The sequence below is a fragment of the Zingiber officinale genome, chromosome 3A, assembly GCF_018446385.1.
Source record: "Zingiber officinale cultivar Zhangliang chromosome 3A, Zo_v1.1, whole genome shotgun sequence".
NCBI classification, from domain to species: Eukaryota; Viridiplantae; Streptophyta; class Magnoliopsida; order Zingiberales; family Zingiberaceae; genus Zingiber; species Zingiber officinale.
Window position 1 is genome coordinate 34701869 of NC_055990.1, and position 21778 is coordinate 34723646.

The 21778-nt window shown below is 36.7% G+C and overlaps 2 protein-coding genes across 3 annotated transcripts in view; both read left to right on the forward strand.

Annotated features, from left to right (window-relative positions):
* The window catches only part of LOC122051720 (TBC1 domain family member 15-like), a 31296-nt gene extending 19567 nt beyond the window's left edge, over window positions 1-11729 (forward strand). For both annotated transcript variants that reach the window (XM_042612967.1, XM_042612968.1), the window contains exons 6-12: window positions 8769-8891; window positions 9064-9152; window positions 9543-9648; window positions 10015-10112; window positions 10374-10634; window positions 11191-11274; window positions 11383-11729. In XM_042612967.1, the coding sequence (XP_042468901.1) occupies window positions 8769-8891; window positions 9064-9152; window positions 9543-9648; window positions 10015-10112; window positions 10374-10634; window positions 11191-11274; window positions 11383-11397 (776 nt within the window). In that variant the 3' untranslated portion in view covers window positions 11398-11729. The remainder of the gene's footprint in view (window positions 1-8768; window positions 8892-9063; window positions 9153-9542; window positions 9649-10014; window positions 10113-10373; window positions 10635-11190; window positions 11275-11382) is intronic.
* Window positions 11730-11857: 128 nt separating this feature from the next.
* Window positions 11858-15137, forward strand: LOC122051721 (receptor-like serine/threonine-protein kinase SD1-8). The gene is made up of 7 exons (XM_042612969.1): window positions 11858-13314; window positions 13393-13509; window positions 13597-13736; window positions 13818-14028; window positions 14147-14384; window positions 14460-14610; window positions 14703-15137. Exons 1-7 carry the CDS (start codon window positions 12039-12041, stop codon window positions 14988-14990), a joined length of 2421 nt encoding a protein of 806 aa, XP_042468903.1. The 5' UTR covers window positions 11858-12038; the 3' UTR covers window positions 14991-15137.
* Window positions 15138-21778: the final 6641 nt, after the last annotated feature.

Consider the following 21778-nt stretch of genomic DNA (forward strand, 5'->3'; position numbering starts at 1 on the left):
TGTCCAAGGCTTCGGTGCCAGAATAGGGGGAACATAAGTGCTACAACTACCAGATGCATAACCACTGCCATCACTTCAATTAGTACTTGCACTGCTATTGACATCACTATTATTATTTCGAACTTCTCGTTGGATTATAGTGTTAGAAGATGATGACGTTTCGTCATTATCATCATGTTCTTGCTCATTTGTTATAGATGGATTTCAAAAATTAATTGCTTTTTTTTTTCCTGAAAGAGAAAGTTTTTTTTTTTCTTTTGCAACCACTTGAAGACGTCTGTTAATGAATTTGTAGTAATCTTTTTTAAATTTGGGGCTGATCCTCCGTATTATAACCACCACTAAGCTATAAGATAAATAAGAATGAAATTAAAATATTATTTATATTTGTTGACAATAATTAGTAATATTTTTTTCTATATTTATCTACATCCATTTTATTTCTACATAACACTGCAAAAAAATTACTGAAAGTATGTCGAAATAATCGACTTTCATTAATAGCCTCAATAGCTAATTCTCTATTTTTTTAGTCTTGATATTACATTTCTAAGGGCTAGTAATATATCTTCATTTGTGGCAAGATTATAACGGTATTGACATGCCGAATTGAGATAATAACCTAAAATAATTAAGCATATATAATTATTAATAGCAATATTAAAAATTCTTTATCATAAAAAATATGCACCTGTCAAATGAATATGTTTTCCTATTTGGTTGTCCCATCTTGTAGTGATTATATTAATATATATTGATACTTGGTTGGTGATTGTAGATGCTTCTTAATTTCCTCTTTTGCTTCGTGAATTAGATGATAGACGTTGCCCATTTGTGGCTCTTGTCCATATCAACTTTACGTAGAACGACGTACAAGAGTTCTACTTCTATAATAATATCTGAAATATAGTCCCAAAATCTAGTAGATATAATAATTTTTTTACCTCCCTTCCTTCGGTAGAACTAGAGTATCGAGAGGTTTCTCAATCTTCAGAAGTGAACATAACCTTCAATTCGATTTTTTTCTGAAACAATGATTTTAACAGGAGAAAGTGAGTTGCAAACCTAGTTACTCCTGGTTGTAGAATCTCCTCATTAATCAATGAACCCAATAAGAAAAAAAGAGAATTTTGTTAACGATTGATCTTTTTTCACTACCTTCTTTAATATATTGAGTTTACCAATATCTGCCATCATCAAATCAATATAGTATGTTGCGCATGGTATTCAAAATAATATTTGATATTTATGCTCCAATAACTCTCCAACCCTCTTGAAGTTGACACCATTGTCTGTAATTATCTACATTATATGTTCTGCACCTATCTCTTGAACTACGTTATCTATCAAATGATATATATAAGATACATCATGATAATCTGCAATTGCGTCAATAGATTTATGAAAAATCATCTTTCTATTGCAATATAGCATAAAATTAATAATGCTCATCCGTGTAGATCCTATCCAACCATCACACATTCATGTAACCCTATATAAGCTCCATTGCTTCTTGCATGATAGGATTCAAATTTTGATTTCCTCCACTTGTTCATCTAAATACGGACCAATAATTTCATATATAGTCAGAGGTTGAATACCAGGTCTAGTTTTTTGAATGTTAAGCACCATGCTGCAGTAGTATGTGTTATTTGCTGCATTGGGAGGAATTCGATTGAAATGAAAAAATTTAGCAATACTTTGACCTATTGATTTCTTCTTCTCCCTAGTATAAGCATTATCAATCATAGTCTATTTGCTGGTTTTGTCTAGGAATGTTAGCAGATTAATATCAGCATTATCAATTGCACGCCTTCGTCCTATAGAAGGAAAGAAACAATCAATACCGCTTTATGTTGAAGTAACATGAACACTTTTACTCCTTCCCAATGTTGCTGCATTAGTTGAGCTACTTCCACTAGCACTAGCTAAGCCACTTCCACTACTACCAGCTGAGCCACTTCCACTAGCACTAATTATAGCACCACTATGTTGCATATGCCGCTCATATTCATATTGAGTTTGAGAGGCACTAAGAGCTGCTAAAAATTTTTCATCATTTGGATCTTCACCACGACCTTCAAATTTATCAAAGACTTCAATCAAGCATTTCACGTTGTTGTTGTTGTTTATACTTTAATTCTTTTTTGCCGTCAAGTTCATCTTTCATTACATCATGAATTCTTTGAGAAACTTTTAGGCATTTAGAGACATTCGGATATTCACCAGCAAGATATTGTTTTAGGCGTGTGATCCCATCATCACGTTCAATCATATCGCAATACAAACATTGCCAATGAAATCGATTTTCTAATCAATGTGCATGTCTCTAAAGGTAAATCCGTTACCTTAACGACCCCCTAGTGCCTGTCCCACGAATATGGAGGGAGGTAAATGCAGGTAAACCTCAGGTCGTTAGTTTCTGAGAATCGACCCTGACCATTATGCCAGAAATGCCATGTGCTGCACTACGCCTGGAGGGTGACGTGCATGTCTCCAAGCTGGATCAGATTGTTGTTTTGGTGTCATTAACTATGCGTTATAAAAATTTAAATATTCAAAACTATAGGAATTAATAAAATTTAAATTTAAATTAATAAATATTATAATTATATTATTAATTATCAATTTAATTAATTATCTATTAATTTATATAATATATATCTACATAGTTAGTGTTTGTATATTTTGTATAATATATAATAAAAATGGTTATCTATATATAATTTTAAAACTAAATTTATTCAAAACATCTAAAATTATATATTTTTAAAAATTAGTTAATAACTAAACAATTTAAATTATTTATTCAATTCATAAACAGTTTAACAATTTTTCTTATAAAATTTTCTAATATATCACTAATTAAATTATTTAAGTAAACATGAAATAATTAATTTAGATATATATATAGAGAATAATTAATAGATAAAATTTACTATAAATTTGTTAATAAATAAAAAATTTAAATTATTTATTCAATTCTTAATCAGTTTAATAATTCTCCTCATAAAATTTTCTCAAATATCACTAATTAAATTATTTAAGTATACATGTAATAAAATATTTAGATATTTATATAGAGAATAATTAATGGATAAATTTTACTATATACCTGTGATAGTTTCATAATAATTTCATAGAATTTTTTCTTATTTTTGATTTGATTTTATTTTTATTTAATATAAACATAATTTTAAAATATATAATAATAATAATAATTATTATTATTATTATTATTATTATTAATTATTAGTTCCCTTAATTAATTATTTGTTTATTTATAAAAATATACTGATCCATGATGATTCACTTAGGAAAAATGCATTACAGTTTAATCATAAAATGTGAAAAAATACACAAATGATTAAAATTTTGCATAAAATAAGCGGAAATAAAATGCAATTGAGCTATAACATCCATAAATAAATTTGAGGTCATAAATCATCAAATTTCTAATATTTGACTAATTTAAGTTAATTTACTTATGAGAATATTAGGGAATTAATTAGAAAATTAAAAATTGATAAAGGGATGTAAACTTCCATACATGAAAAATAGTCAAAATTAACTAAATTAATTTTGTAAAACTCCAACTCATATACAGTACAAAGGAAATTGGCCATCTATTTATATTATACTATCTTTTATATAATTCTGTTAATAAATATTCTATATAATTTGTATATTAAATACTATAATTTATATTACATTGAAAAATTAAATTTATTTTAATTTTTGAATCATTTGTCAAATTTTAAAATTATTTAGAGATTTTTAAATTATTTTAAAATTTTAAACTATTTTTATTTATGAAATTAATTTAAAATTTATTTTTGAATAAATTACAAATTTAAAGTTATAATTATTTTTTTATTTTTTAATATTTTTAATAATAAATAATAAAAATATGAATTTATATATCATAATTATATTAGTTCATTTAATTTATATAATAATTAATTAGAAATTACATATTTTTTAAATAATATATTATATATTTATGTATATAATTTTAATTTTATTTTTAATAAATTACGAATATGAATTTAAAATTTAAATATTTTTATTATTAATAAAAATAAATTTATATATTATAATTATATTAGTTAATTAACAATTTATTTAATATATATATATATATATATATATGTATATATCGTTTATATATATATATATAATTTTTTTATAAAAATTTAATATAACACTTATAATAATTATAACGATTATAAGTTATAACATATAAATAAATCACGGTTTTAATTAAAATCGTTATATGGAAGTTTTTAATAAAACCCTATTCATTTCTCTCGTGAATCGCAATTTTCGCCGATTTTGCCTTTCACCTTCTGCCATCCTCCTGAGCTCGAGCTCGCTCGCGATTCAGATCACAGCATCTGTCCAGTCTTCTCTACTTAAATTGAAAATTTACTATGGTACCTCCCGAAGAATTGTGATTGCCGCCTCACTGGTTGCGCTTGCCGACACTGACCTAATCTCCCTCGTTGATGCTTCTGATAAGTCTTCATCGTTTATATAGTATTGTTTTCCTTGATTAAAGTGATCTCGTGATTGATAGAAGGAATCAAATCGATTCCTTCTGTTGCGCGCTGTGCCACTATTGGACACACTCGATGACGATCCGAACTTCTCATGCGCGTGTTGTGTCGGCCGCGTGTCAGTGTCAGTCCCTCGTTGGAACGGTAAAAACCGTGAGTTTTAGGCGGAATGACTCGGTATTTTAAACCATGTTCGAGATTCAACCCTCGATCACTTACGATCCAACAATAAGGTGACAAATGAACAAAGCAAACACAAACAAAAGTATGCATGTCAAGATCGTTGGAATGTTTATGAAAGAGATGATAATATGGAGAATCAAAGTTCAAGACACGTGAAGGCGAGCGATTAATTAAATAAACCGCTATAGATAAGGCCTCAACCCATAATTTAGATGGAACAAAAGATTCAATCAATAGAGTTTGAACAACATCTAACAAATGTCAGTTCTTATGTTCAACAACACTATTTTGCTGAGATGTATAAGGACAGGAGCATTTGGAAGCAATGCCTTTTTGTTGGAGAAAATCATGAAATTCATGAGACATATATTCGCCTCCGGAATCAAATCAGACCTTAGCACTTTAATTTTTGAAGAAAATTGGGTCTCAATATAGGCTACAAATGTTTTAAAGACTGTAAAAACCCCAGATTTAGAACGAAGAAAATAAATCTAGGTATATTTATTATAATTGTCAATGAATGTGATAAAGTATTTGTAATTGACATGAGAAATAATAGGAGTAATACCCCCACACATCACTATGAATCATATCAAAATAGTTTTTTGCACGACTACAGTGAGAAGGAAAAGAAAGAGACTTTTACCCAATTTACACGAGATAAAAAATGATCTTTATTGCCCAAGAAATCAGAATTTAGTAAGTGAGATAAGATAATAGAATTAGGATGACCTAAACATTTGTTCCATATTTCACCTACTTGGTTTACAGTACTACAAGCTAAAGAAACAAAATTAGGAATGGAAAAGTATAAAGGAAACAAGCTCTAGGTCCCTTCGCTAGTAGCTTCCCCGACACCTGATCTTGCACAACACAACCATCACGAGAAAATCGAACATCATAGTCATTATCAACCAATTGTGCTTCCGAAATGAGACTAGTAGAAAGCTCAGGAGATACCAAAACATTTTTAATTGAAGAATTAATATCCCTAGTAGCATGAATAGGTAACTTACTGTCGGACCGTTGGTGGCCGACTAGAGGGAGGTGAATAGCCCTGATAAATAAAATGAACCTTTCTCGAATTTACAACTTAATTAATCTATCATTTGCATAAATAAAATAAATGACTTAAAGAAAAGAGGCACAAAAGGGTTACTTTGGTTACAATTGGGGAGGTTAATCCAAGAAAGTTGGAGCTCAGTAAACAATCTTTTTTAAGCGGAGAAGCCTCTTACAACAGTTGAAGTACTTAATTATAGAACAAAACAAAACTAGAATGAATCACAAGTATTATATGAACCTCTTGGACCAGGGCTGTATTTATAGCCCTGATCGGGGCGCTTGGAAGGGCTCCAGGCGCCTAGAATGGGATAGACTTCTATTTCGACGCAACGGTTAAACATCACGTCGATTTGGGTAAAGTTTGGATTCCGGGTGTTCGGATGGTCCGGACGCCCCAAACTGGTTCCGAGCGCCCCAACCAGGTCCGGGCGCTCGGACCAGGAAAGTCAACTTAATTGACTTTTTTCATCCGGGTCATTTGCTCCGGTTCCGCTCGCCTCGGTCCTAGTCTTCCTCTCCGGCTCTACTCGCTTGGGTGATTTCGGCCATCTGAAATAGGGCTCATCCGAACCAAACTTCCGGCCTTCTCGAGCAACCTTCCGCTTCGGCTTCTCGTTCCTCGAAAACGCCGTGCGCCTCCTTCTCGTCCGCCCGCAGACTGTTCCGCAGCACCTCGTCCCTCAGACGCATCGAGCTTGTCGGCTCTCTCCCGTGTCGTCCTTCTCGTTAGCTGCGTTTTTTGCTCGATTTCCTGTGCTCCTAAGTTCCTGCACACTTAGACACAAGGTTAAACCCAACAGGACCTAACCTAATTTATTTGATCACATCAAAACTACCTTGGGGTTCCAACACTTACTACCATTAGCAATCTGAATATTTCTATGGTAATTTTTAATATTGCTAAGAGTCTCAAGAGAATTGGTCATATGATTGGATGTGCCAGAATCCACAAGCCAAGATAAAGATGGTGTAGTATGTTTACTTTGAAGTCCTAAGGTTGAAAGACTGTAGTAATCATCTGCTAAACCATTTCAGGAGTAAGTATTGAACACAGCTTAATTAGCAACAACATCCTGATTAGCATGACGATTCTGAGGACGAGTAGGACATTCTTTGATAATATGCCCAAACTTCTTACAATAATTGCAATATTTCTTTGAGCAATTAACAACAATATGCCCGTATTACTTACAACTATAGCATTGAACTTGTCGCATGTCTTTACCCTTGCCTTTCCCTTGAGCTGTATAAGAAATTGCATTATTATGCATTTTGTTTTGCCGGAAAATTATTTGTGTTGTAAGATGCTGCTCTTCACGAAGCAACTCTCTAAAACACACATCCAAAGAAGGAGAAGGTGCACGATTCATCAAATTAGAGTAGACTGCCTCATTTCAGGACGTAATTTCATTAAAAATTGATCTCGCTTGCTTTGTTCATGCACCTCTTGAACCATAGAAAGAGAGTAGTACTTTGGCATAAATTTTGTCAACATATTCAGCTCATAAGTTCTGAAAGCAGAAAAGTACTCTTGAATGGAAAGATCATCCTGAGAGAACTAGCAATCTCGTATTCTAATTGAAAACGTTTGGTTGCATTGTCTTGATATTAAACTTTTTTTAAATACTCCCACATGCTTTTTAGCTGTCTTATATGATCTCAGATTAAGACCAAGCAGTTGATCAACTGATCCTAGAATCCATGTCATGGCTTTGGCATCCTTGACTTCCCACTGAGCTCAGTAGGTGCCGGATCACTACCATCGATATGACCCCATAGTTCTTTTCCCATGACAAACAAATTAAATTGAAATTCGCAGGTAGAATAATTCTTACCTATGAGCTAAAAATATCTGAGTCGGTAGTTGACATGATATTCATTACTCATCAAATGCAACAAAAAAAAAGACAGTCCGGTGCACGAAGCTCCCGCCATGCGGGGTCCTGGGAAAGGATCCATTACACAGCCTTATCCTGTTTTTTGCAAGATCCAGGATTCTAACTCATGATCTTTTGGTCACATAGCAACAATTTTACCATTGCTCTAAGGCTCCCCTTCAAATGCAACAAGAAATGCTAAAAATTAGCAGACACAAAAGTCCAAAAGCTTGAACTGAAATAACACCACTAGGAATTCTGGAAATATTCCCAAAACCAAGATCTGAACTTCTCAAGAACACTCTCAAATTTTGAATTATGGCTCCGATACCATATCCATTGGATTGAATGCTATCACCATGATAGTTCTTCTCAATATACAGAAAATGTTAGTGATTTATAAGACAGATTTCCAGCCATATTTTCAGGCTGATTTATAGTAATTTGTCTAAAACTCTTAATCAATCTAGCTAAATCATAAAGGTATAGTTATACTATTAATTACAATACATTTACAGCTATTAATTAAGGCTTGATATATGTTGTTTTATATGCTTCATCCTTGATGTATGGTGGTAAAAGGCGACTACGCTCGCCCCCAGCGCCCCCGCCAATCCGTCTCAAGGCCAACACGGAGGAGGTAAATCATGGGTGACTACTAGCCTTTGGAATAGTGACTAGCGCATGAGGGAGACATTTATCTCAGTTATACCGAGATTCAAACTCCAGATCTCATGGTGGCAGCACCTCATGCGTTAGCCACTAGACCGTCCCAAGGGACACTTCATCCTTGATGTATGCTGTTATATATGCTGTCATACCAGACTATCTGTTAACATAAGTGCTGGCGCTGTGATATCTTTTTGAAAGATGAACTTGATACTTTAGGTTGGTGGCTTAGTTTGCTTGATGTGGCTTCTGAACATATATTAAGGAATTTTATCTTTTTCAATTTTTTTTTCTTACAAAAAAATCATGAGAAGTTCTACAGATTATTAAGAAACATGTTCCGAGAGTGATTTCTTATCCTGCTTAGTAATAATTTATGAACTAAAATCTTAATTTGTATTTCTACTCGTTATAGGTCTTGATGTGCTTCGTACTAATAGAAGTCTGGTATTTTATGAGAAGAAAGAAAATCTTTCTAAGCTTTGGGATATTCTTGCTGTCTATGCCTGGATCGACAAAGATGTTGGCTATTGTCAAGGTGAAAACATATTTCATTGATGTTGTTGTTGTTGTTCTTCTTCTTCTTCTTTTCTTCTCTTGTTTTCCTGCTCTTGCAATTCGACTATCAACCCATGGGAGATTCATATTGACATACATTTTCCATAATATTTGACAACAAAATTTAATATGACTTGCACTTGTCATATCAGGTATGAGTGATCTTTGTTCCCCAATGATAATTCTTCTTGAAGATGAAGCAGATGCATTCTGGTGCTTTGAGCGTTTGATGCACAAACTGGTATTTTGTTGTCATCTCCCCCTTTTATTGGTCAATGTTTAGCAAGATCATACAGTTATGAGTGATACTGGAGAGGAATGGAAATGGTTACATTTAGTTGGAAATGAATACATTATATATTTTCCTACCTGTGTAATTGTTATTTATTTCGCTAATGAGTGTTTTGAAAGGATGTCTGAACTAAAAGAGTAATTTGAGATAGCTGGTTGTGAAAAACTATCATTTTTCTTCCTATATGATAAATAGAGGAGCTTAAGTGAACAATTACCAATGTACAAGCATACTTGCTGAACTGGTATAAAGTAAATACTTTTTAGTAGCTCGTTGATAGTTCTTTTTGATATTCTTTTGACGTGTCTTTTAATCACCTTCGCATTTGAAATCTTTAAGCGAGGAAATTTCAAATGCACTGAGAGCTCCATCGGGGTGGAGAACCAACTTCAAAGTCTAGCATCCATCACACAAGTTTTGGACCCAAAGCTTCACCAACACCTAGGTATGCGACACAAGAAACTAGAATATAACTGCATTTTGTAAGATATAGTTTGTGCCTCATCGTATCTAGACCAATATTTCCTCGTCTCAGAAGCTTATCATTATAAGCAGTAGATTGTCTCTTGTATCTATTAAACATTGCATTTTTGTAGTTGGATGCAACAGTTATGTAATTGACAAGAAATTTAGCATTGTTATTTTGTATAATAGCAGATGGAGATAACGACTAAACTGACATAGCTTATGTTTACTTTAACGCCTTCTCTAATGTCTGAAAGGACGCCTTATAATCCTTGTAGCTATCTCAGCTGTTTCTTCGCCAACTCCTCCATGTGCAGATGCTAATGTTGTGTTTGTTTTTGAATAGAAACCCTAGGCGGAGGTGATTACCTTTTTGCAGTTCGCATGCTTATGGTATTGTTCAGGCGAGAATTGTCCTTCGGAGATTCTTTGTATCTTTGGGAGGTATGACATATTACTGGAACTCATTGGGCAACACTCTCGTACATTCTTGTTAGAATCATACAAGTCACTATTCCAAAGGCTAGTAGTCACCCGTGATTTATCTCCTCCGTGCTGATTCTAGGACGGGTTGACGGGGGCACGGGGGGGCGAGCATAGACACCTTTTGCCACCTTGTTAGAATCATACAATACAATACAATTTACATACAGAACGATGCAATTCTTACAATTTACACTCTTCTGACATGAATATCTCATACAGATGATGTGGGCTTCTGAATATCATCCTGATCTATTCATGCTTTATGAAGAACCAGAGATTTTAACTGAAAAGAATGACCGATCTAAAAGGAAAGTCAAGTCGACTCGTCAATTTGGGAAATTTGAAAGGGACAATATCAGGAATGGAACTAAAACTTCAGAAGCCCCTTTGCCAATCACAGTTTTTCTCGTTGCTAGTGTTCTCAAGGATAAAAGCACAAAGTTATTGCATGAAGCACGTGGTTTGGACGACGTTGTTAAGGTAAGGATTTCCAAACTTATATGAATGTCTTTTCCTTGTGATCAGTGAGATCGTCTAAGAAAAGCTACCCTACGATCCAAAAGGCATCATGACTTTTTCCACAGTTTCCAACAAATGTCAATGCCTCATTTAAATGGGAGAAGTGACTTCTTACCTTTTAAATTGGAGAAGTAACAAATGTCAATGCCTCATCTAAGCTTATGAAGCTGTATAAGACTTCATTGTCACATACTCAGCTCATAGCCAACCACTGACTCAATATGTTTAACCATAGCTTAGTAATACTCTCAGCTCATCTATAAGTCCACAGCTCACTACCGGAATTGTATTACAAACGAAGTTACACCTTTCGTTAACAAACTTGCAAACCTACTCTCAAGTATGCTAACTAGGATGGAAGCAAATTTGATCAACGAAGCAAATAAGTTTAGAACGGAAGTCAATCCTGTTCATTGATCTTCTCTTCAAATTCGAAAGCCATTTGCACTTAAATGAGAGAAATTCTTGTCATTCCCATTGCCTCTTGTTGGCTTTGATTGATACTGCTTCAATTCAGATTTTAAATGACATAACTGGAGATTTAGACGCAAAGAAAGCTTGCAGCCATGCAATAAAGCTTCACAAGAAATACCTGAAAATGGTGAGCATTTCATTTTCTTTTGCACTTTAAGCTTATAAAATGTGTCTAACTGTGATATCTGAATCTCTAAATTACTTTTTTTTTTTTTTCAATATTCAAAATCTTCAGACCAAAAATTCATAGTTTCCAGAGTATACACTGTTTGACGAGAATTGATTCCAGCAGCCAAATAGTGTAAGGTTTACTTGGTGAAAGGTTTCTGAAGGATACATACATCTCACCTACATCAAGTTTTCTAGCTTATTGTATTATTTGTGTGAGCTAGTTTTATGCTCCTACCTGTTGTGCTGTCAAGTCTAATACACGAAGTTTCGCTCACTTGTTCTCCCTCTAAGCAAACCATTGCAATTGTATTGATTAAAGAACACGAATTGTTCAAGGTTTCTGTAACTGTAATAAAACCTGATGTATTAACAAAATGAGGATGCCAATAATGCATTTTTCTTAAATGTAAATGGATTGTTCCTGTAAAAGCCAGAACCTTGCTTTAGATTTTAACAATCTAGTTTGGAAATTTTCGATAATGCAGGAAACACTGTGTGAGCTCAGAACAAAACATTTATTCTCGGTTTAAGTCAAACCATCCTTAATTTAACGAAAGATGATTTACTTAGCATTCCTGTTATCATTTTCTATATAATTCCAATCGTTCCTATCTTATTTTGTTGGGGTTTGTTCGTAAGAAAGAAGAAAGATTGCAACTCAATTCGACTCTTAAATAGCTCCTCTCTGTTTTTTTTCTGCCTAAATCATTTTAATTGACCATGAAGACGAGGATTGCGCTCTTCTGCTCCTTCCTCTTCTTCTTCGTTACAACTTTCTGCTCCCGCTCCAGTGCAAGAGACACCCTAACTCTCTCTACTCCTCTCCTTGACGCCGGCGGAGCGATCTTGATCTCCGACGGCGGTAGATTCGCGCTTGGATTCTTCAGCCCCGTCGGCTCCAGCAATCGCTACATCGGCATATGGCACCACAACATCAACGACAACCAAACCGTGGTATGGGTTGCCAACCGCAAACATGCTATCACCGGCCGGTCCGGCCGTCTCTCTCTAACCGCCGACCGAGGACTCACTGTCACCGATGGAAACTCAATTGCTGTTTGGTCCTCCCACTCGGCGACGGTTCTCAAGAACCCCGTCGCGCAACTCCTCGATTCCGGAAACTTCGTGATCAGTAACGGCAGCGCTGTAGCGTGGCAGAGCTTCGAGTTTCCGACGGACACGTTACTCCCAGGCATGAAGATAGGGTGGGACCTGACGACCGGGAGCAACTACAACCTCACGGCATGGACGAGCGAGAGCGACCCGGCGCCGAATGGCTACACGATGAGCATCGACCAGAGCGGCGACCCGCAGTTGGTTGTAACGGACGGCCCGCGACTGCACTGGCGAGGCGGCCCGTGGAACGGCAACCGGTTCAGCGGCATCAGTGGCGTGCAACGCTACCGCACCATCGGCTTCGGCTTCAACTACGTGGCGAATCCCCACCAACTCTTCTTCTCCATGTACTTGAACGACACATCGATCATCGATAGGCTTGTGATGAACACCTCAGGCGCCGTGCAGCACTACATCTGGATCGAAGACCGGCAGATATGGTCGCTTGAGGGGTTCGTGCCGCAGGATGAATGCGACAGCGTGGCCCGATGCGGCCCCAACGGCGTCTGCTACCCGGGCGGGTCGACGATGTGCACGTGCCTGCAGGGCTTCACCAGTCCGAATAACAGCGTCGAGTTGGACGGCTGCGTTAGGCTCACGGCATTGGACTGCGTCAACGGCACCGATGGGTTCGTGGCGCAGACCAGCGTGAAGCTTCCCGACACGTCGACGGCGACGGTGGACTGGAGCATGGTGAGCCTCGAGGAGTGCAGGGTCCGCTGCTTTACGAACTGCTCCTGCACCGGCTACGAGCAGGCCAACGTCAGCGGCAGTGGCAACGGATGCGTTCTCTGGTGGGCCAATCTACTGGATGTCAAGTCCAACGACGGCGGAACAGGGCAGGATCTCTTCGTCAGAGTAGCAGCAGCCGATCTCCCAAGTGAGTTCGATGCAGATTTCTTCTTCAACTAGATACTGTTTGAATTTTCCTCCATTGACCTTGTCATTTTTTGGTCAGGCACATCGGCAAAGCCTGGTCATGGGAGTCGTGTGGTTGCAGTCATTGTGGCCCCTGCTCTGGCTGTTTTTCTACTGGCATTCATTGTTTATTGGACTTGCTGGAGGAAGAAGAAACGTATGCCATTAAAATCTCTGGTGATGGCAACTACTTCGCAATGAATTTAGCATAATCACTAATACAGATGCAATTGTCATTTGGCAGATGGCAATTATTTTGATGATGAGACTCAAGAGGAGGATTTGGACCTACCAATATACGATCTAGACACCATTGCAGAAGCCACCAATAACTTCTCAGAAAGCAACAAGCTTGGACAGGGAGGTTACGGGCCAGTATACAAAGTATCCTTTTGGATAAATTTTAGCATAGCCGTTGACTACCTAAACTTTATCTGAATTGGAGTTCCAATATGGCGGTGACAGGGTAAGCTTAAGGATGGACAAGAGATAGCTGTGAAGAGGCTATCGATGACATCAACTCAGGGTGACCATGAGTTCAAAAACGAGGTAACGGTGATTGCTAAGTTACAACATCGAAACCTTGTTCGACTTCTCGGATGTTGCATCGAAGCAAGGGAAAGGATGTTGATCTACGAGTTCATGCCTAATGGAAGCTTGGATGGCCTTCTATTTGGTGAATGCATTTAAGTAGTTGCTCATTTCTCAATTTTGAGAGTGCAATGTAGAAACTCTTCTGCTAATTCATTTTGCAGATGCTAATGAGGCTGCTGTCATTTTGATATTGCAAGCAGATAAGGCAAAAAGTGGATTGTTGGATTGGAAAACACGATACAACATCATAGTTGGGATCGCTCGAGGATTGTTGTATTTGCACTATGACTCTAGGCTAAGAATCATCCATCGAGACATGAAAGCTAGTAATGTTCTTCTCGACAAGGACATGGATCCTAAAATATCAGACTTTGGAATAGCGAGGGCATTTAGAGGTGACGATGCAGAAGTTAATACAATGAGAGTTGTTGGAACCTAGTGAGTTTTATCTTCAATCATTGTTCATCACATTTTATCACACAAAACCTTGAGATTTGATTTTTATTAATGCAGTGGATACATGTCACCGGAATATGCTATGAATGGAACGTTCTCAATGAAATCTGATGTATTTAGTTTTGGTATATTGATGCTTGAGATCATATACGGTAGAAGGAATAGAGGTGTTCATAACTCTCCATTTCATATGACTCTTCTTGACCATGTAAGTAAGTAGAATGGTATTACACAAAATAAATATTATACTTTATTCTTTGATATTTATTTCTCTAATTCATGGAAAATGCCTCATTTTAGGTATGGAACTTGTGGAAAGATGGCGAAGCATTGAAGTTTGTCGACGAATCAATTCTACATTTGTTTGTAACAAGCGAGGTATTGAGTTGTATAAAATGTGGACTTTTATGTGTCCAAGAGCGATCGATAGATAGACCAACAATGAATAGAGTATTGAAAATGTTAGACACTGATGTTTCACTTTTGCCAGAACCAAGTCCGCCTGGATTTGTAAATTTAAGAGGCCCTTTGGAGTTTGAATCCTCATCAACAAGTAAATCATACTTCGTAATGAATGATGTTTCATGATATTTCAGATACAATACTCCAAGGTCGTCGATGGATGCAAAACTAGTTTGATAGTTTGGTAATACGATTTAAATGTGTATTTGTTAAAGTCTTGTAATGTAAGGTGTTTTTCCTAAGTTGTATTTGTAAATTGATTTGTCTCATAACTTTGCTTGGTCTAATTTTTTAATTATAAATTAGTGAATTAATCAATTTTATTATATCAAACTGTTATTTGATAGAGTATGTTTTTTTTTTCAAAAAAGTATTTTTTTAATATATACTAATTGAATTAAATATGCATCTTTTATTTAAAAAAATAGTTTATTTTTCTCAACCAAGTTGATCTATTAAATGGTTACCTGATAACCCTTGATAAGTTTTTCATACATAAATTTTAATAATTTATTTTTAGCGTTTATTAAGTGCATAAACTTATACATATGACTGGATTTATTATTTCTCAATATATTTATTAAATTCCTAACAGAATTTCTTATAGAGACTGAAAATTAGATTTTTGGTGTTATCTTAGATCAATTAAGTCAAACTGTTAGACTAAATAATTTGATCTATTTAAGGTTTGGAAAATTCGTCACTACAAAAATTTTCAGGATTACTAATGGAAAGTTCCGTTGGTAAAAGGTCTTACCGACGGATTTCCGACGGAAAACAATCGGTTGAAGGATATGCGACGGAAGTTTTTTTCCATAACAATCGGTTGGAGGATATGCGTCGGAACCTGTTTTCCCGATGGAAAAAAACTTCCGTCGGTATATTATCGACGGAATTATAATTCCGTCGGTAAATCCTGCGGGACAGCTGTCGCTAAGTTTTCCGACAAAAATATAACTTCCGTCGGAGCCAGGGGTATTGTGTATCGAAAAATACCGGCCCTGTATCGTAAATTGCCGACGGAATTTGCTTTTTCGTTTGTAATTGCCGACGAAAATTCTATTTATGTCGGCAATTTACCGTCGGAAAAGACAATTCCGTCGGCGATTTACGATAAAAATGTTGGATCGAGACCGCGCTAGGGGGGTGAATAGCGCTTGAGGCTAATTCGTTCGGATTTAAAACTAACGGAGTAACACAACGGAAATAATAAAAGAACAATCACACAGAAGAACACCAAGATTTACTTGATTCGGAGCCTGTGACGACTCCTACTCCAAGGTTCAGGTTCGTTGAATGTTTACTTTGGGCAACAACTATAATCTCATAAAATGATTACAATTTTAAGTACAATGAAAAAGCAGTAATTATACCAACGACAGAGAAAATAGTAATTTGAAAGCTTTGGGTCGTCGGCGTCGAGGTGTAGCTTTGTCAGAACGTCTTGTTAGCAACTTGTTGATGAAAGATAGCCTTTTCGTTGATCTCTTGAAGCTGCAGCTCGAGACTCCTTTTATAGCCTTACAGATCTGATCCAGATCCACAAAATTTGGGATCATGTTTGACCCGAAGCGGATATGTCGACCGATCCCCGGTTCGGTCAACTGATCAGATGAACTCCTCCTCATCCGATCCGCCCGATCTGCTCGCTCCGCTTCGATCTGGTCAACCCCTATCTCCGGTTTGATCGGTCGATAATCAGGTTTGATTGACCGATCCCCTGGTCGAGCCCAGTCCACTCGCTAGATATCTGATCTGCGGATTGGAGGTTCGGTCGACCGATCCCGATCAGTTCTATCCCTGCACAAAACTGTTAGTTTCCTGCAAAACAGAGTTAGAACAGAACAGATAATATATAAGAAACTTAAGTTTGACAGTTTTCGGACTGTCCGGTTCTGACTTCGGATTTCCGACCGGAAACCCTATGTCGAACCGACACCTATTGTTCCCTCTTCCGGAGAACACGTCCTCACCTACTCCACTCAGGAGAAGTTTACCTTTTGCCAGTTCGGTTCTCCAGACTGACTGGACTTTTGCTCAGCGTCCGATGCTTCTGGTCTTCATGCTGGGCGTCCGGTCCACGACCCGTCCAGACTTCCACCTGGTTCGCGACACCAGGATTTCAACCTAGGGTTACCGCCCCCTAGGATTTTTGCTCGAAGCTCTGACCCGCCAAGACTTTCCGCCTAGGGTTACCGCCCCCTAAGATTTTCCACTTGCCTAACCGTAGCTAAGACTTTTGCCTAAGAAATCTTAGGTCTTTCCTACAAAGCTCATTCAACATATCAGAAAACAAAACACCTTAACTTTAAACCCTTTGACATAATCAAAACATAGGTTTGATCGTGGGATGCTTCCTGCACAAACAATCTCCTCCTTTTTGTTTATGGCAATACGGTTCAAAGTTCAGTAAAAATATAACAATTAATGCAGAAATTTAAACATGAGCATAAATGAAATAATTTGAATTGAAAATCTTATGCGAAATAATTTGAATTGAAAATCTTATACTCCCCCTTTCATTATGTTTAAATTCTTAATTCTTAACTTAACTTTGACGTTTCTCTCCCCCTTTGACATAACTCAAAAAGAATAAGTAGAGAGAAAAAATAGAAAAATATTTTATTTACATCTAAGCTCCCCCTGAAGGGTAGCACTTAGCTAAATTTTTGGTTTTGAAAATAATTATTTTTGAGAAAACTTAGTTAAGTACTTAACTTAGTGGAATTTTCATAAAAGCATAGTTAAGTACTAATCTAAAAAACTTGGCTTGAATAACATAACATTTTCAAAAGTATTTTAACTTGATTTTTCAAAGAAACTTAGCCAAAATTTTGAAGATGATTGTTTTGTCAAGAATATAGCCTAAAAAGACTTAGCTTTAAAAAGCCTTAGATCTTAGATTTAAAGTTAAAAACTTAACAAAAAAAATTTTCTTGAAAAACTACTTAATTAAGTAAGTGTTTTGAAGGATACTTGAGTAAATACTTAGTTTTTAGATAATTTTTAGTTTTAAAAATAAATTGAATTTTTGGAAATATTTTGAAGAAGAAAAACAATTAAAACCAACTTAGCTTGACTCCCATCACTCCCCTTTGATAAATGCCTTCATTATTTGAAAATAATTATTATTGAATATCATTTGATATAATTTAAAAGAATTTTAAAATTTTTAAAAGATTTTGAATAATTTTTTAAAAGATTTTGAATAATTTTTAAAATATTTTTTGAATAATTTTTAAAAGATTTTGAAATAATTTTTAAAATATTTTAAAATAAATTTTAAAAGATTTTGAAATAATTTTTAAAAGATTATTAAATTAAAGTTAACTATTTTAATCCTAGATCCATCTCACCCTTTTCTAAATTATCAGTTAGGGAGTCTTAAGTAGTTTTGTGAGATGATTATCTTTTAAATTAAATTATTCTAAGGATTAATTTATATTTGAGTTAAACTCAGGTTTTTTAATTAGTCAATTAAATACACATTTCAAAGATTGGTTCCCAGGCAGTGGCGAGGCACTAAGCCTTCTTGGGTATGAGATCACCCATCACTTTCTAGACAGAGCCTTTCAAAGAAATTACATATTTAATTTTCTTTTTGAAACCCCTAGGTTTAACTAACAAGTGTAAATTACACCTAAGTCCTTAATCTATCATATTTTAAACATGCATATTACAAGAAAAATGAATAAACAATCATCAAGCAATTTATCTATTGATAAGGAGGGTTTTTCTATTGGCTCCCCCTGGATTATAGCCTCGATATGATCTATCAAGGTAATGTATCTTATCCTTGGAGACCCAATATAGCCCAAGTTCAACTTGATTAACCAAATTCGACTTGGGGACCCATGCTTGGACTATGGTCCTTTTATTAACTAGGGACAAATATGATTTGTATTTTCTTTTAGTTTTAAATCCAAGTCCGAATTTGTTGTAAACGGCTCGCTGTTTTCCAAGAATCAGATCAAGATTCTTGGAACCCAAGGTGAACCGTTCCAGCGTGTCCTTAAGTTCTTTAACTTGAGTTTACAAATTAGAATTTTCTTCCTCAAGTTGTTGAACTTGAGTTGAACTTTCAATTTGAACTAGCTCAGTTAAAGAACTCGAGTCAGTCGCTTCCTTAAGGGTTGTTACCTCCTTTTGGAGTGACTTGACCCGGACGTTGGATTTAGCTAAATTTTTTAATAAATAAGGAACTAAATTCTTTAAATCATCTAATTGAGTCTCGGCGAGTAGAGAACTTACAGTGGGGTTCGATCCTTCGAAAACGGATGTGGATCCGTGGCTTCGCTCGGACTCGGTTTCTGACTCGCTCTCGCTTTCGGGCTTGAACTCAGACTCAGTTTCGACGATGTTCGCTTGTACTGGTAGATCGAGAAACCTCGTTTGTTCTTCTTTGTCGGTCTCAGATTCATCTGATGATTCAGACCAAGTTGCCTTTAATACCTTCTTTCTCCGTTGCTTTTTATTTGGACAATCCGGCTTGTAGTGCCCCTTCTGGTTACAGCCATAGCAGGTGACTCCAGTCTTGTCCTTCATGTTTATTCGAGTCACCTTTTTGTTTCTTTAGATCTTTCGTATGAGCCTTAATAGCTCAGAAACAATCTCATCGTCGTCCTTTGAGTCCGATTCATCTTTGGACTCGAGTTTGGTTTTGCGCTTTGTTTTAGCTTCCCGGGTTCTGCTTGTACCTGCAATCAAAGCAATGCCCTTCTCGGCTGAACGTGCATTAGTCTGTTCATGTAATTTGAATTCGGAAAATAGTTCATTTAGTTTAATTAAAGATAAATCCTTAGAAACTTTGTAAGCATCAACCATGGATGCCCACAAAGTGTTCCTCGGAAAAGCGTTAAGCGCGTACCTTATGATGTCACGGTTTTCTATTTGTTGGCCAATCGCGTGGAGTCCGTTAAGGAGGTCCTGGATGCACACATGAAACTAGCTCGCCGTCTCACTTTCCTGCATTTTTAAATTATATAATTTATTTAAAATTAAATCGCGCTTGCTTACCATAGTGTCGGAGGTGCCCTCGTGCAACTCGATTAGCTTTTCCCATAACTCTTTTGCGCTTGAAAATGGTCTGACTCTATTTAGTTCTTCTTTTGTTAACCCACATTGTAGCATGCAAGTTGTTTTGGCATCAGCTTCAATCTTCTTCTTTATGCTGGCATCCTAGTTGATGCATGAAACTAGTTCTCCAGCGCTGTCATGTGGAAGTTCGAGACCGGTTTGGATAATAATCCACATCTCGACTTGCGTCTTGAGGTGGTATTCCATCTGGTTCTTCCAATAGCCAAAGTCCTTGCCGGAAAAGAGTGGCGGGCGGACTGTGCTAAAACCTTCTAGGATAGCCATTAAAGAATCTAGCACTCAATAAAAAGGAAAACAAATCCCAGGACTTGATCCTGGATTAGCAGTACGGGATGTATAATAAAAGAAAACGAACTTGAGTGGTGTTGCACCAACTTCGAGTAAAAATCTATTCAAATGAGAAAACGGATCGGAATATAGCAATTATACTAATTCTGATCGACTCTGAAAAATTGAAAAGACCACAAAAAGATTTGCTTGACTGGTGGTTGCACCAAATCGAAGCAACCCCGCTCTGATACAAATTGTTGGATCGAGACTGCGCCAGAGGGGGGGGGTGTGAATAGCGCTCGTGGCTAATTCGTTTCGGATTTAAAACTAACGGAGTAACACAGCGGAAATAATAAAAGAACAATTACACAGAAGAATACCAAGATTTACTTGGTTCGGAGCCTGTGGCGACTCCTACTCTAAGGCCCATGTTCGTTGAACGTTTACTTTGGGCAACAACTATAATCTCGTAAAATGATTACAATTTTAAGTACAATGAAAAAGCAGTAATTATATCAACGATAGAGAAAACAGTAATTTGAAAGCTTTGAGTCGTCGGCGTCGAGGTGTAGCTTTGTCGGAACGTCTTGTTAGCAACTTATTGATGAAAGATAGCCTTTTCGTTGATCTTTTGAAGTTGCAGCCCGAGGTTCCTTTTATAGCCTTTACAGATCTGATCTAGATCCACGAAATCAGGGATCAGGTTTAACCCGAAGCGGATCGATCGACCGATCCCCGGTTCGGTCGACCGATCAGATGAACTCCTCCTCATCCGATCCGCCCGATCCGCTCGCTCCGCTTTGATCTGGTCAACCCCTATCTCCGGTTCGGTCAACCGATAATCAGGTTTGGTCGACCGACCTGGTCGAGCCAGGTCCACTCCCTGGATATCTGATCTGCGATTTGGGGGTTAGGGCGATCGATCCAAGCGTTCGGTCGACCGATCCCGATCAGTTCTACCCCTGCACAAAACTGTTAGTTTTCTGCAAAATAGAGTTAGAACAGAACAGATAATATATAAGAAACTTAAGTTTGACAGTCTTCGGACTACCCGGTTCTGACTTCAGATTTCCGACCGGAAACCCTATGTCGAACCGACGCCTACTGTTCCCTCTTTCGAGGAACGCATCCTCACCTACTCCACTCAGGAGAAGTTTACCTTTTGCCAGTTCGGTCCTCCAGACCGACTGGACTTTTGCTTAGCGTCCGATGCTTCTGGTCTTCATGCTGGACGTCCGGTCAACGACCCGTCTAGACTTTCACCTAGTTGGCGACACCAGTATTTCAACCTAGGGTTACCGCCCCCTAGGATTTTTGCCCGAAGCTCCGACCCGCTAAGACTTTCCACCTAGGGTTATCACCCCCTAGGACCTAGGGTTACCACCCCCTAGGACCTAGGGTTATCGCCCCCTAAGTTTTTTCACTTGCTTAACCGTAACTAAGACTTTTGCCTAAGAAATCTTAGGTCTTTCCTACAAAGCTCATTCAACATATCAGATAATAAAACACCTTAACTTTAAACCCTTTGACATAATCAAAACATAGGT

Coding starts and splice junctions, on each gene's coding strand:
- LOC122051721 (XM_042612969.1), top strand. CDS start 12,039: ATGAAGACGAGGATTGCGCTCTTCTGCTCCTTCCTCTTCTTCTTCGTT. Junction 13,510..13,596: donor TTGCTGGAGGAAGAAGAAAC/GTATGCCATTAA, acceptor GTCATTTGGCAG/ATGGCAATTATTTTGATGAT. Junction 14,611..14,702: donor ATATGACTCTTCTTGACCAT/GTAAGTAAGTAG, acceptor GCCTCATTTTAG/GTATGGAACTTGTGGAAAGA.